This window comes from Phalacrocorax carbo, chromosome 5 (genome assembly GCF_963921805.1).
Source record: "Phalacrocorax carbo chromosome 5, bPhaCar2.1, whole genome shotgun sequence".
NCBI classification, from domain to species: domain Eukaryota; kingdom Metazoa; phylum Chordata; class Aves; order Suliformes; family Phalacrocoracidae; genus Phalacrocorax; species Phalacrocorax carbo.
The window spans coordinates 13,792,161-13,807,509 of record NC_087517.1 but is presented as its reverse complement, the minus strand read 5'-3'; the positions used below and the strand labels follow the sequence as shown (position 1 = coordinate 13,807,509).

General features: G+C 48.0%; 1 protein-coding gene and 1 non-coding gene across 2 annotated transcripts in view; one reads left to right on the top strand and one right to left on the bottom strand.

Annotated features, from left to right (window-relative positions):
- CLASP1 (cytoplasmic linker associated protein 1) overlaps positions 1-15,349 on the bottom strand; it is a 188,584-nt gene that overhangs the window by 129,578 nt on the left and 43,657 nt on the right. The window contains exons 3-8 of the mRNA XM_064451239.1: positions 8,783-8,861; positions 8,439-8,542; positions 7,848-7,939; positions 7,685-7,760; positions 4,655-4,752; positions 3,441-3,508 (exon numbers count right to left, since the gene is read on the bottom strand). Coding sequence (XP_064307309.1) covers positions 3,441-3,508; positions 4,655-4,752; positions 7,685-7,760; positions 7,848-7,939; positions 8,439-8,542; positions 8,783-8,861 — 517 coding nt within the window. The remainder of the gene's footprint in view (positions 1-3,440; positions 3,509-4,654; positions 4,753-7,684; positions 7,761-7,847; positions 7,940-8,438; positions 8,543-8,782; positions 8,862-15,349) is intronic.
- On the top strand, positions 9,946-10,062 carry LOC135313732 (U4atac minor spliceosomal RNA). The gene has a single exon (XR_010373260.1). It is a non-coding gene; the product is annotated as a U4atac minor spliceosomal RNA (small nuclear RNA).

Sequence of the window (15,349 nt, the reverse complement as noted above, 5' to 3'; positions counted from 1 at the left end):
GAAATGCTAAGACACACACTCTCTAGGGATTGCATCCAGCCACAGTGCAAGCAAGGACAGTGAGACATCAGCAGATCAGGTTAAGTAGAGCAAAGAAGACAGGAGTACATGTATCTGGAAGCACAAAAAGCCTATCATTGGAGTCAAGGACATGAGATAGGGTGTGTAAGGTCTTGGGCACTGTACATGCAAGAAAGTTAAATCTTCAAAACAGTGAGAGAGGAAGGGTATAAAAAGAAAAAATAATTCTCAATGAAGCCTACAACTAGCAGATCTAGTACACATAAGACATTTTACTTGCATTTATGGAAAAAAAAATATGTTCCTATGGAATCCTTCCCTGGCAATTTTAAAACATGGTTTGCTTTCTTGGAAAGAGATGGCACTAAGAATTGTCTGCCCTGAAGAGGTCACCCCCATTGTCCCATCCTGCTGCTTCTGATGTTTTCCATGGTGCCAGCAGCCTTGAATCACATCACAGCATGCACTAGGATGTTCAGTCTAGAGACTAGAACCACCTCTCAAAAGCCAAGGATTAGCAAGTGATATCTCTGGTACTGTTCTGGGATGTAGAGATGCTAAAATAATTCCACAGCTAAAACTTTCATTGCCAATAAATTAAGTCTAGTTTCTTGCTCTTCAGTGAAATTCATTCTTACGTGTACCTCATCGACTTCATAGTAAATACTCTTCTAATCAGTTAAGACATACCAGATTTTTCTACTAAGATTGCCTTCATTTGGATTTGAAAAACCCGCTTAAATTTGGCTGGGGGCATGTTAAGCTGCAAAATCTTTCCTCACACCCCTAGAGAACAAACCCAACATAAATGCCATCCACAGTCATCACCCATCACAGCATTTGTTTACAAAGACCATTAGCAATATATCTCACCACAGAGCACAAGTCTGCCTCCTCGAACTCCAGATGACAGCAATCTACGTAGTACAATGATGTAGCAAATTAACTTTGTCTTTTTTGAAAGCCTGTTCTATTCCACTGCTAGCAAAACAAAAATCGTACCATAGCCTAACCAAGCGGAAAGCAGAGAAGCTGGATCAGCAGTAAGCTTGCTTCAGTTTGAGTTAGGATTTCAGAACAAACACCTGGAGATTGTAAGCCTTAAGATGTTTGCTAAGGGATTAAACATTTACTTCCCTGCCTTTTAAAAAAAATTACAAGGACAATTGTTTCTCAACTGTAAGCCTCACCTACCTATATAGCCAATATTTTCCCACATTATGCAAAAGTATGATTTTAACACATTCCACCACAGAGGAACCTGCACTAGGTCTTCATCATTCCTAAACATACAAGAGAATATCACATCATTTCTGAATAATCCCAAATATAACTTCAGAATTTTCAAATCAGTCAATTTTATTATATCCTGCAGGGATGAAGTTTACCATATTTTAAAATAGATATGGCAAGAGGAATGGTGCCTAGAAGTGAAAAAGTTTTGGTTGTTTTTTTTTTCCAATTCAGGGTTGCCGACAGCTCTCTGCTCTCTTGGCTTCTAAGAGCATGGTGGGAAAGACTGGGGACATCACCTCTCCTGCTCTTGGCCTTGTGGAGGCTGTGAGCTTGATAGGAACCCAATGTTCCTCATCTCTGCTCTACTCAGCTGTTGGCAGGAATCACAAGATCACAGAATCACAGGTTGGAAGGGACCTCAAGGATCATCTTGTCCAACCTTTCTAGGAAGAGCACAGTCTAGGCAAGATGGCCCAGCACCCTGTCCAGCCAAATCTTAAACGTGTCCAATGTGGCCGAGTCAACCACTTCCCTGGGGACATTATTGCAATAGTTAACTGTGTCCTCACTGTGAAAAATTTCCCTCTCATGTCCAATTGGAATCTCCCCAAGAGCAACTGGTGTCTGTTCCCCCTTGTCCTCTCCATGGGACTCCTTGGAAAAAGGGAGTCTCCATCTTCTTTGTAGCTACCCCTTAAGTACTGGTACGTCATGATGAGATCCCCTCTGAGCCTCCTTTGCTCAAGGCTGAACAAACCCAGCTCTCCCAGCCTATCCTCGCATGACAGGCTTCCCAGTCCTTTGGTCATCTTAGTGGCCCTTCTCTGGACCCCTTCCAGCCTGTCCACATCCTTTTTGTACAGCAGGGACCAGAACTGTACACAGGACTCCAGGTGTGGCCTGACAAGCGCTGAGTAGAGCGGGATAATGACTTCTTTATCTCTGCTGGCAATGCCCTTTTTGATGCAACCCAGCACCCTGCTGGCCTTCTTGGCCACAGCAGCACACTGTTCGCTCATGTTGAGCTTCCTGTCCACCAGGACCCCCAGGTCCCTCTCCACAGAGCCGCTCTCCAGCCAGGTGGATCCCAGTCTGTGCTGCACTCATGAACTTCGTAAGGTTCTTGCTGGCCCACTCCTCCCGCCTATCCAGATCTCTCTGCAGAGCAGCTCTCCCTTCTGGAGTGTCTACTTCCCCACTCAATTTGGTGTCATCTGCAAACTTCATCAGGCTACACTTGATCCCGTTATCCAGATCACTTATGAAGATATTGCATAACATTGGGCCCAATATTGATCCCTGGGGGACTCCACTAGTGACAGGTCGCCACTTGGAAAAGGAGCTATTTACCACCACCCTTTGGGTGCGGCCTGTCAGCCAGTTCCCCACCCACTGCACAGACCACTGATCTAGGCCATAACGCATTAATTTCTCCAGGAGGAGACTATGGGGGACCATATCAAAGGCCTTGGAGAAGTCCAGGTAGACAATGTCCACTGCCCGCCCCACGTCAACCAGGCAAGTCACTAAGATGAATGCCCAAGAATTCTCTCAAAAATCTATTCCTAAAGAATGAATGATACTTATTTAAAATACTTTATAGCTTATAAGGTTATCTATAAGAAAAGCAGTAATAAATATTTGTTTTTAAAGTAAGCAAAATACTAGTCTCAGACAAGAAAGACAGAATTAAGGCTCCGATAAGGGTCTTTGGCTGTCCAAAGTATGCAAACTTAGGAACTTGAAAATACAATCCCTAAACAGTATGAGCTTTAAATGGAACACTACTACATTAATACGTACACTTTCTGTGCTATTAGGGCATTAAAATGAAAAGGTTTCTTCTCTTAAATTACTATTTAACTTATGAACAATTTAAACAAAGATGCACATGGACTTGAGAACAGATGATGTTATGAAACTCAAGAGGAAGAGAAGGACAGCTCTAACAACACCTTCTGTTCTTGAAACTTATGCTTCATTCTCCTTCTGATACTACTAGGACGACAGAGCAGACTAACTAAACGTCAATTTTATTTGCTGCAAAAGCTATATCTAAATTTCTGAACAATCACCCACACTTGTTTTCCCCGACAGAATTCTTGCTCTGTGTCCATTTGAATGCCTCACCAACTGAAAATTGCTAAAAAGGCCAAAAAGAGAATACAAGTACTTCTACTCACCACCTGAACTCTGGATCATGTTTCCAGATTTTTGGACCTCATCGAATTTTGTAAAAATTACATTCAACCTGTTTGAAAATTGAAGAAATACACAATGAACAGTCAAATTTAACTTTCAGGAATCTTCTAATTTAAGATGCTATAGGACAAATTTTGCTTCACTCGTCATTGGGAGCACTGTCAAAAACGTCAGCGTGGAGGGAGGGTAGGTTTTTTTAAATTAAAAAATATCACAACATGCAACAGCTGATAACAAAACCTGAGAAACAACTAATAATACAGAGGTGTAAGAGTTATAACTGGAAATACTACATTACTGAAGATGGGACATGTCTAGTTGTAGATGCATTTCCAGTTCATTACCACTTTGCCTATCTTAACTACTTGCAGAAATACCACAACACACCCTTAAAAGACAACTTCATATGACATTTGTCTCTGGCCATGACGCTTCCTTCCCATTCAAGCCACAGGCCTGGTGGAGCAGCAGATCCTTATCACATCTCATTACTCCTCCTCACAGAGTTTAATGCTTTAAGCCACATTGTGGAAGCAGATGTTTTCACTGGAGAACAAGCAGCAACAGCACTGCCTCCCGCTGCGTGCACCTCACCTCTGAAACCTCTTCCCTCCTCCCTCTGTGCATTGACACACTGCCATCTACTCCATCCTTGGGTCTAACCATGCTCCACCCTGCACACTGGAGATTGCAGCAAGATGCAGAGCTGCTTTCTTACCACATCTGAGGTGGCAGAGGCAGAGGGACAGGGCTTTGATTTTTGTGTGGGGTTTGGGGGACTTGGGCGGGGGGGGATGTTTTATTTTTTGTTTTTCTTTTAAGAAAGCCTTGGCACTGATGATATTGACTGTGGGGTTTTTTTTCTTTATGACAGCCTTCTAAGTTGTGTAAACATAGACTTCTCTGAAGTGTCTTCTCTACCCATGCAGAAGAGAGGAAAAACACCACATTAAATCTTAAATCAGTTAACTACATATCTGTAATAATTTTATGGGTTTTCCAAAGATGCTGTGGCGTACTTGGGCAAAGGTACAGGATCCACATTAAATGAAACCTGAGTGTTTGTAAGATGGAAAAACCCAAACCCTGATCCCAGGAAAGGTTCAATCATGCAGCTCCTGAAACCTTTTAAGGGAAGGAAGGGAATAAAGAGCAGCCCAGAAGTAGTGAAGACATAAGGACATTCTCAACTTACCGAGACTGGGGTAACCCTTTTTTACTGAGATCAGCCCTTACACGTTCACCAACATGTCTGTAAATTTCCACGAGGCTGTTTATTGCTGCATCTCGAACCTGAATGTGAGATATGAGAGAAATCAATCATCTTCATAATTTAGATAAATAAATCCCTGCCCTGTCTTGGGGAAAGAAATTTACATATTTCTCAGCAGCAACAGTTGACACTAAAAATTACCACAGAGTTCATGAAGGGGCTTCCATCCCTGCATTTCAGATATTAGCAGTATCAGCAGGTCTAATCTAACTGAAAAGGCAGTGAAGACATAAGATGAAAGGTTTCATACATAGGGACGCACACAGGGAGCTTGGCTGCCTTTGCCAAGCTCCACCCATTGTGTACAATAGGTACCTTTACTGGATCAAAAAAGTGGAGAGAGACATGAATAGACCTTATACTAGTACATTATAAGACAACCCTATTTTTAATGCCATCTTACAAACTTGTTTGTAAGATGATAATAAAATATGGAGTAATCAAATCACCTGAGTCACCATGAATTTTGCATATTTTCCAAACTGATTTGCAAGAAATTGCTGAGCACATCCTTCCCTCTACCCAACAGAAGAGCCACAAATCTGATTAAAGTGTCACCTTCCTATACAGAAGCCCCCTCCTCCATCAAACACAGCAGGCAGAGAAGGTAAGTTATCTGCTCTGCCTGCACAAATACCTACAGAGCCGTGCACTTCGACTTCTTGGAAGATGGCCTGGCAGCTACTCAAGCACCCATACACATCAGGACTGGACACAGGATATTTCATGGGCACAACCTAGAATCACACCTGTGCGTGGGAGTAAAAGGGCAGGCTCATGGGCCCTGCTTCCTAGCCAAAAGAAACCTAATGCTTGACTCACACTCGTCTCACCCCATTCTCCTGCTCTGCAACCTTCCTGTTCAGCAAGTCACTGCCAGCTTCCGAACCGCTGCCTCGCTCATGCCAGCCCTTACTCAGTGGCCTTGCCTCTCTTCTCTCTGCCCATCAGCCCTGTACGCCGCCACGCAGGACTTCTAGGCACAGCTCAGGAGGGACTCTTTGGTGTCCCCAGTTTCTGGCTACACAGACCCTAACCCAGCCTCGCTCTCTGCCTCTGACAGCCAGGGAAGGGAGGTCGCAGCACCTGCATGTCTGCCCACAGCGAGTCCACCAGGCCCAGGCACCAACTGCAGGGGCACGGCAGCCAGGGCATGCCGACAAGCTCTGCCATGCCCCCAGCCTGCTGCCGTGGCCCCACCAGCCACAGCATGCAGTGCAGCCCACCGTGGAGGTCCTCCCGGCATGATCTGGAAGGATTGCCTGTGTGCATCAAGGTAGTTGGAGGTATGGTTGCAGAACTGGGTAAATCCCGTATTGGGCAAGGCAAGCAGCTCCTACAATCATACTTGCTTTAATCTACCACAGCAATAACAAAGCTTTAACGCTCAATTTTATTTTTGAGAAAATAATCATAGTTTAAATACACTTTTCCTACCAGATGCTCCCTGGGTTACACAACCTCTTAAACTGCACTAGTTGAAAACAACAAAACCTAAAAAACCACTTATTCCGAGAAGGGCAGTAACAAAACAGCTTCCGTGTCCACAACAAAGAGGATAAACACCGCACTTGACCGGCTTCTGTGTTTCTCCATCATCTCTGACCAAGAGAGGGCAGCATTGACCGAGCATCAGGCAGGTCGGGTCTCCCAGAGCTCAGGAGAAGGCGCTGGCAGCACAGAAGCAGCCCTAGGGGAGCCCAGGACAGGCACTGCTCAACCAGGAGCCACCTGGACAGCAGTTTGCATCCGATCAGTTCGGGCATGGTCCTTCTGGGCATGAGACCCAGACCCAGAATAAGGTGCAAGAGATTAGCCTTATTTCCCACTGCAGCTGGGGACTAGGATAACAAGCTCTGCCAGGCACATGGAAGAGGCAGTGCGGAGGGAAAACATGCCTCTGTCCCCTCACCAACTTTCTGATTCATTCCACAGCTCACCAATGGCAGGACCAAGGTGTCTGTCTGCAACAAGTCCAAGTCCTGAACCCAGTGTACCCTCAAAACTGCTTGCTCAGCCATGCCTCAGAACTACAAAGGACCCTGAAGATTAAGCTTCCTTCAAAACTTCCTGGGGTGACAGGTTTATCCTCCTGCATTGGCAGAACCAGGAAGGGAAGGCTGCTTCACACTCAGTCCTCCCCTACAGCATGGCCCTGACAGCCATGGGAACACGGCCAACTCCAGAGCCAGTGTAAACCCATTCTCCAGCTGGCCACCCCACGCTTCCTTCCAGCTAAACACTCCAGACCTGGATCACATGTATTCATCACCCACGCTAGGAGGGCAATGGGGATATTCAAAAACTACTGATACTTCTGTTATTTGACATTAGTTTGAACGCTGCTTCCCCATCTCTCCTCACTAACCTCGCATATTTGCATCTGATTTCAGATTAGGTCCTGTCCACGGCAGGACAAAAAGCACATAGAAGCGACAGATTTTCTTTTTCAACATGTATTTTAATTTGGTTTGCATTGCTGATTTATGGATCCCGTAAAGCTTCCAGACCTTATTCAGGTCTTCCGGTACAACTTCTGGCAACACATGTGGCCAGGCTGTCCAGCTAGTCCCATTTGCCCTCCCTGCTCAAACTGGTTCTTCTCTAAATGTAGAAGGGTGCTGCACAGAGCCCAGAGGGATCCCTGCAGCTTCCCTGGCATTCAGGCTGTCAGGCACAGGAGCTTCCTTCCCACAAATGTTTCCTGCTCTGTTTACCTCACCTGCAGATTCATGTTTGTTCTGTTGAACTTTGAGAGTAATTGATATGCTGGTTTAGGCATACTTGAAATTATACCTCTTCAAAACCAGCCAAGGGCTCTTCAGGAAGAGCATGGTTCAGAGTTCACCACCAGCAGCACAATTAGTTAATTTACCAGCCAGAATGCAGAGCCTCACCTACCAACAAGGCAATCAGCACAACCTTTAGATGTGACTCACAGCAAAAGCTTACCTGGCTGTTTGGATCTCCAAGTAAGTTACATATATGTGGCACTATCTTACTCAGTGTTAAACTCTGAGCTCCAGATCTGGAAATAAAGAACAAAAAAAGCACCGGTGTAATCACAGAGCAGGTTTGTATACATAACCTAGGTTTGCAGGATGTTCTGACTTACGCATTAAGTGTTGCAATAAGGCAGAGGCAAATCCCTTCTCTTGTCCGGAAATTCTTGTGTTTGAATCCTCCTAGCATCCTGTCCCACACGTACTGGGGAAGGGGAAAAAAAAAGGTAAGACAGGAAAAAGAAGGTGGAGGAAGAAACAGATTCTTTCTTCCAGCAGACATACACTTTAACATCTCTGCAGCTTAAATATAAGCTTTACATCCAATCAAGCAGAACAGGACAAGCAGTAGACAGACATTTTTAGATTTAATTCTTTGTTCTGTGATTCCGACTTCACACTAACTCCCCACGAGCTAAAAGAACACTATTACTTACAGAAAGCCAAGTACCTTCCAAGGACCCAGAACAGCTACACTCACATCCACCCATCCCATCCTTGGGAAATCCACTGACCCTCACACTCCCAAGTGTATCCTAACATGCAACGGCATTCTCGCATTAAGCCAGTACCTCATAACAAGACATAGGGAGATGAAGCCATTTCAGACGGCCACAGAACAAAACCTTCTGTCTGACAGAAAGAAGTTCTCCATTTTAAGCAGCCAGTCACTCTCACACACTGCAAAGGGCTGTCGAGCATACCTGAGGGTTAGCAGCCTGTTCCATGATTTTTAGCAGCAAGGTCTGATCCTGCTCCCTCACCGAGTCCTTAGAGTCTCCCAGCCTGTCAAGTAAACTTGGCAGCACTGAGGAAATAGAACAGGAAAAACCAAATCCCTCAGAAGAAAACCGCCACAGTATCACAGCCCCTCTGCTCTCCCCTCAAGCCTTCCCACCCTTCAACAGAGCCTGAAGCCACCATGAGTCTCCCAAGCACTCACCAGGGGAGAAAGGTTTTGTGTACAAGGTCGAAAGGCTTTGTGTACAGCAGCCAGAGGGGATCCCATCAGAGCCATGGCAGCATCCCACACACACAGACCCCTTACCTGTGCCAATCTGGGCCTTGAAGCGATCTTGCAAGCGGGACACTAGCGCGGAAAGGATGTCAATTCCCAGGAGAACCACCTGCAAGCACAGGACAGACGGCATTTTAGCAGGCAGCCCTTCACACCCGGCCTTGGCCAATGCACCCGAGAGGTGGGAGCACTGGCACGCGCTCCCCTGGGAGAGGGGCCCCTTCCCACCCACGCTGTCGGCACTGCGCCCGCCTGCCCCGGGGCTGCGCCCGCTCAGGTAACAGGGCTGCACAGACACACACAACTCTTTCTTGCAGGGCTTCTGACAGACAAGCTGTGTGGTTTACAAACAGAAAAGCCCGCAAATTATTGCTCCCTGTGACATTTACAAGCCAAAATTCACTGCCAAGAACTTGACAAAGCCAGCAACTGTAATTGCGGCTCAATGCTCAAATCATATGTATTTACGTGCAATGTACACATACCATATGCATAACAATTTCGATATTTGCTATAATTAGTTAATTGGAAATGTTAGTTATTACACTTAGAAGATGGCGCGCACTAACAGCTGCTTAATTATTCACTTGCATAAGTTAAACCCAACACTTTCATGACATAACTGAAAACTCGGGGAAAGGACTACTTTTTTTTTTTTTTTTTTGAGAGAAGCTTCAGGACAGGCTGCAGATCAGAAAACCTGCTCTGATTAACTGCGTTTAATAACAGTACAAAAAAAATACATCATATACCAAATATACTGCATAGCTCGTGCAGTAAATACTTGGCAAGTGCCCATCCATGATGGTAGTTCCGTACGAGACGGCTCTCCCTAAGCTTTCAGCGAGCCGCCGCCGGGGCCGCCGCACATACCTACGGCCGCATACCCACGCCGCCGCGGCTGCCGGCAGGGGGAGCGCGCCGCCGCCGCCCGGCGGGCCGGGCCGGGCCAGCCCCCTATGCAAATCACCGCCCGGCTGGCGCGGAGCGCTCTGGGTACCGCCGCCACACTCGACGAGAAGGCTTAAACCGGAGCCGAGAGGGGACAGAAACGCCGGTGTCCGCGCTGCTCCTCGCGGAGCGCGGCCCCGAGGCGGGCGGCGGGGGCGCAGGTCCGGCGGCTCGCCGCCCCTCGCCCGGACCGAGGGCTCGGTGCGCTTTCACCTAGCGCGGCCGGGCAGGAGCGGCCCGTAACCGTCCTTATCTGGGGGTTGAGCGGCTGCTCAATGAACGCGTGGTGAGAGCAGCACTGCTAACGCCTTAAGCAACACACTGGCGCCCGCCCCGCGCGTGGCGCAATTTTTGGAACCTCGCACCGCGGCGCGTGCCCGGCGCGTTACTCCCAACAGCCGCTCCTACGGCTGAACCTCTCCTGCCTCAAGCGTCGCCCCGCGCGCCCGGCCACGCCCCTTCCCAGGGGGCGGCGGCGTCGCTGGCTCGGGAGCCTGCCCGGGCGGCGAACACCCCGTTTATCCAGGCCGCGCCGCTCGCGGACCGGGTGCACGTCAGCAGCCTTCGCAACACCGGTAAGTCTGACGTTACCCGCAGCATCGGCCCAGCGCCCCTTAAACCATTGTGTACGCTAAACGCCTCACAGTACGTCACTCAGGCGGCCCGGTGTAACACCCCCCCCCGCCGCTTTGCACGCCAGCGGTCGGTCAGTCCGTAACCCGAGCTTCCCGCCCTCAGCCTGCCGTATGGATTCACTCGGCTCCGTAGCAGGCAGGGAGAGCAGCGTGCAGGGGAAACGGGCCGCTCCCTGTCAAGTCTCCTAAAAAGACACTTCTTCATACGAGCACCCGGATCCAATTCCTCCCAACATACCACTTCACCCTCCCCAAACAGCTCCTGCAGTTTTCTCCCATAGTCACAGATCCTTCAACCGTGTCATTTTTGTAATTCAACATCATTCGCAGCACGCCAACAAAGTCTAGAATCTATTCGTATGCCAAGGGAGAATTTTCCTCCTGCTTTTGCACGCCATGTTTCGGTATCACATCCATCTTGCACACTGGATTTAACCAAACACTCAGCCTGAAGCCCTGCCGCTGCCTGCCCACCAGTCACCCAGCTCCTCCTGCCGGGTACAGCAGCAGAGCCCTGGCAAGAGGACCGGCTTTAGATCCTCATTAGCCGAGAGATGCTTTTACAAAGTCACTGGGACTCAGCGCCGGTCACCACTCCCAGCCGTCTGATCAGACCCCTTCACAGCAGCATCCTGGGCGGAGATCTAAGTGTGCTGCCTGCAGTTAGAGGTGTGTCCCAGGAATAAATCTGATCCCGGGAGAGGAAGGGTTCCATCTCTCCTTCAATCTCTCCTTCAAACTGCCCGCAAGCCAGAGAGCGCGAGGGGAGCTCATCACTCAAACGTTAAACGGAAAAACGCAGCCTGCTACCTCCCCGGGATCAGACAGGGAGGATGAGCAAAGCGTCCTCAGGCTTTTTGTTGTCGGGCTTACAGAGCTGGAGAGCTAAGGAGCACAGTGATCACAGTGGTGCCTTGGATAGTTCTTGAGGGGCCAACCGCTGGGGGTGACCAAGTGATATTCCCTACTGCACTGGATTCATTTCTCAACCCTGATGTGCCACCTGCCTCCAAAACTGCTGAATGTCAGGGTGGAAAGTTGAAATCGTGTATGGACTGAGACCCAGTGGATCTGTTGGAGAGACAGATAACAAAATCCAGGCATGACTGGCAAATGAACGAAGGAGGAATTGAATTCCAGTCCTTCCTGCATTGGATTGACTGCACCGAAGAGCCCACCCCAGTTTACAGCTGAAGCGGTTACTCAAGCTGTGTCTGAATGAACACATGACGACAACCAGGAGGGCCTTCAGGAGCAGGGAGACCCTCATGCAGGGCTGGAGCGGCGACGGGCCCTGTCAGCAGCCACCCCGCTGCTGTTGCCTTGCGGCATGCCCCTCCCCAGGGAGTCAGCCAGTGGGCACTGCTCAAAACTGAGGCACGGGAAGGGCAGCCCTCCATCCAAAATTCCAGATAATGTTGCAGTGCTGATAACTACAGAGCTATTCCAGGCCTTTACATCAGCACAGGTCTTGCTTCATGCTCCAAGCAAGGCAGGACTCAATTCCCCAGTATCTCTAGCAGCACAGAGGCCCCTCAGCCAAGAAAATACCAGGTCAGCAGCGCTGCTTTTAGCCCCCTACTTTATACAGTGCCCCCAAAAGGGAGACCCTAGGTCTCCCAAACCCACTGCAGAAACACAGTGGCTCAGCCCTAGGTCTGTAGTTTGGCCACTTTGCTTATTTGACTCTGGAGGTTCCCCAAGACAGTCAAAAAAGCAATTTGTGCCATCCAGTATTCAGCTCAGTTGGCATCTGCTGCTGCTTTGTAATGTCTCCGAGTACCTTCCGTAGGTGCTAAGGACTGTCAGCAAGCCCTTCTCCTGCCTCCCTCTAACCGCCAGGTCTCAAGGCACCATCATTCCCAGTAAACAAGGCTCTTGTTAGTTCCCAGGATGCAACACAGCCTTTCCCAATACAGAAAATACTTTTTTTTTTTTTAAGAGGTCATCAAAAACTTACTTCAAAGAACCCAAAGGATCTGTCCTTTAATACCTGGGTGGAGTTGAAAGGCCCACAGGCAGCTCCATGTATCAGAGAGCAGACAGCCTATCATCTGCTCCAAGAGTAAATGCTCACCAAGCGTGGCAGACAAATAAATGCATCCAACTGAACTTAAAACAAGACACACCTAAATGCACTCCCATAAAAGGGCAGGAAAGCAAGCTGCACAGTCCAGCACCAGCTGATCCAGCACATAAAAGCGACCAGAGTGAATCACAGCCTCAGGCTACCACAACAGCTGGCACTAACACGGCAGCTCTGGACTGTAGTGGACAAGGGACAAGATCCTTCGTCCACTCTGCACCGTGCCACATGCAGAGACGGACACACTGCTGCAGTGGCGGCTGCTGCACAAACTCGTAGCCCATGTCTCTGGCAGGGAAGCAGCAAAGGGCTGAGCAGCAACTCCCCACAGGCTGGCCTCCTGCTGGACCTTCTGCACCTGGCAGCCTGGGACCTACATGGGAACACTGGAGATACGGCTTCCATCCCAGCTGCGTCACCAGCTTGCTGCATACACGGTTTCCTCATCTCCAATACTGTGGTGACACATTTCGGCTATTCCACTTCAGAGTCTCTCTGTGAAGTCTTTCTTGGAGGAGGGGAAGGAGTTGGAGAAGAGTGAAATTCTAAATCTCACAGTGCAAAAAAAAAATTGTAAGAGAATTCAACCAGGTTTTTTGACTAGCTTAGATAACCTTTTGGATTCACAAAGAAAGACCCAGAGAAGCACTTGCATACTTTAAGTAAACCTAATTACTTGTGAGAAAGGAGAATGCTTGAGATTACACATTGAGAAGCCTCAGACAAGGACCAATGTTCCACATCACTGACTGATAACAAGCGCTAATCAGTCAGCCAGGGAGCAGTTCTAATTCCTCAAGACGTGAAACATCCACCACAACTGAACAGGGCACCAAAGACCAAGCAAGAGCTGAAGTTAGCTGACATCTGCAAATTTAGTTTTGAAGTCAGGTACGTATTTTGGGTCAGCACAGCAATAATAGAACTCCTGGCAGACAGACAAACACGAAATTAGCTTATGAAATGCCGACGGCTGTGTTCCACCTGCACAGGAGTATCATCACATCCACCCTGGAGGAGCCCGTCTCCTGCTGCTCCAGCACTTAACATTTCATGTTACGAGGCAGGATCACATCTGCACTGGTAACACAAGTGCATCGCCCCAGTCCAGTGATCCCAGTACAGACACAGGTCATATGAGCTATTCTGTACAACAGAGTTTGCAAAACCAACACCAGCAAACAAGAAGGATGCAACAGCAGCACAATGGTTTTATTAGCATGACTACAAGCTGAACATGGGGGGAAACATAGAACAGTTATTCCTGGGTTCTTTCTCTAGAGACTTGAGATACCATCCATTCTGTCACAGATACCACCTTCAAAATCCACAATTTTGGATGCTGGGCCATTGATTTGCCATTCAATACAGCAATGCCTCAAGAGAGCAGCTGCTTGGTTTGGATATACAAGTTTTTCCATTGGAACATGGACCACAGCTTCTTGAAGTAGCTTCCTGGAGGAAAAATGCCCCTTTTATTTCTCATCATCTATAGACAGATTTCTAAATCTCTGATGTTTAGAAAATGTAATTAATGTGGGAATTTAAATTTCCAAACAGAGCAATCTCATAGTGACTTTTCTTCTGTTTTAAGATACTGAGAGTCCAGGCATCTGGTTTGGATTTAGAAGAATGGGAAAGAGAACTACAGAAACCTTTGAGAGGGTTTTTCTGCACTCCTATACAGCTGATCAGAGTCATTCTGCACAGAACAGGGAATTACACTAGGCAATACCAGATCAATTGCAGACAGTACCTGTGGCTGAGAACCGTCACAGTGGGTCAGGAACACCCCTGGCACTCTATCCTCCCCTAACAGGGAGGCCACATCCTGTGCACTGGAAAATACCAGCACCGAGGGGCTCCTTACAACACAGCACACAACTGTTCAGCAAATCAGACTAGCAGCATACAGACTGGCAGGATTTAATCTACATGACAGCTTTCATCTCTATATCCCTTTTCCTGGTTTCCCCTCTCCCGGCAGTACATATAGAGATGCCTCACTCTTCCTTCTCTACTGTGAATCCATCCCCTGCTGCCCGTGAAGATGGCCCATGACAACAGCCCTCTCTAAGGGCAGCAAAGCCCAGGCTGCTCGTGCTGTCTCTGCCATGCCACCATCTCAAAGGAAAATCCAAGAGGTATGGACTGCCCCGCGCATCTCCACCCAGACAGGTTCCTAAATCTCCATTACTTGTGGTCTCCCCTCAGTCTGAGGCTCTATTCAACATCATCCTGCAAGTTTATCTTCCCGACACCTCCATGCCAACACCACACTGTGCTCCTGTGGCTGTAATGACCCTGAAGGCCAGCAGAGCCTCCTTTCCTTGCTGCAATGACTGCCAGTACTATCGCAGAGTACCCACACTACAGTCCCAACCACCTGAGCCTCTGGGAAGCACCTCACTTGTATGTCACAAGAAGCAGCATGACTTCCCACAGGTCTTCTGGATCTGGAAGAACAGGGAGAGCTGCAATCAGCCCTTCTCCTTAATCCCCTGCTGCTCTAACGTAATATAGCTCAGAGCACATCTCAGCACTTATAAACTACTGCTTGTAAAAAGCTATCAAGGAGCATCTATGAATTAAGGACCACTGCTCACCCCAAAATTCAGGGGACCAGCTTATTTAATACCAACTCACCCAACCTACAATGGTGCAGCACCAGGTCAGTGATGGACAGTAAAGCCCATGAGACAAGTGACTACCTGCCAGGGCTCACTGATGGAAACAGCTCAAAACACCCAGTAAATCACCAGCACTTGTAAAATGAGCAAAACCTGGTTATTGAAAGTTCTCCTTTACTTACAGACCTGGGAACAGATGAGCAACTCAGTAAACAATGCATAGCTCTAGAGCAAGATAAATACCAGAAGGACTAAGGTCATTTAAATGTTGGGAGGTATTAAGAAAAAGTTGTCA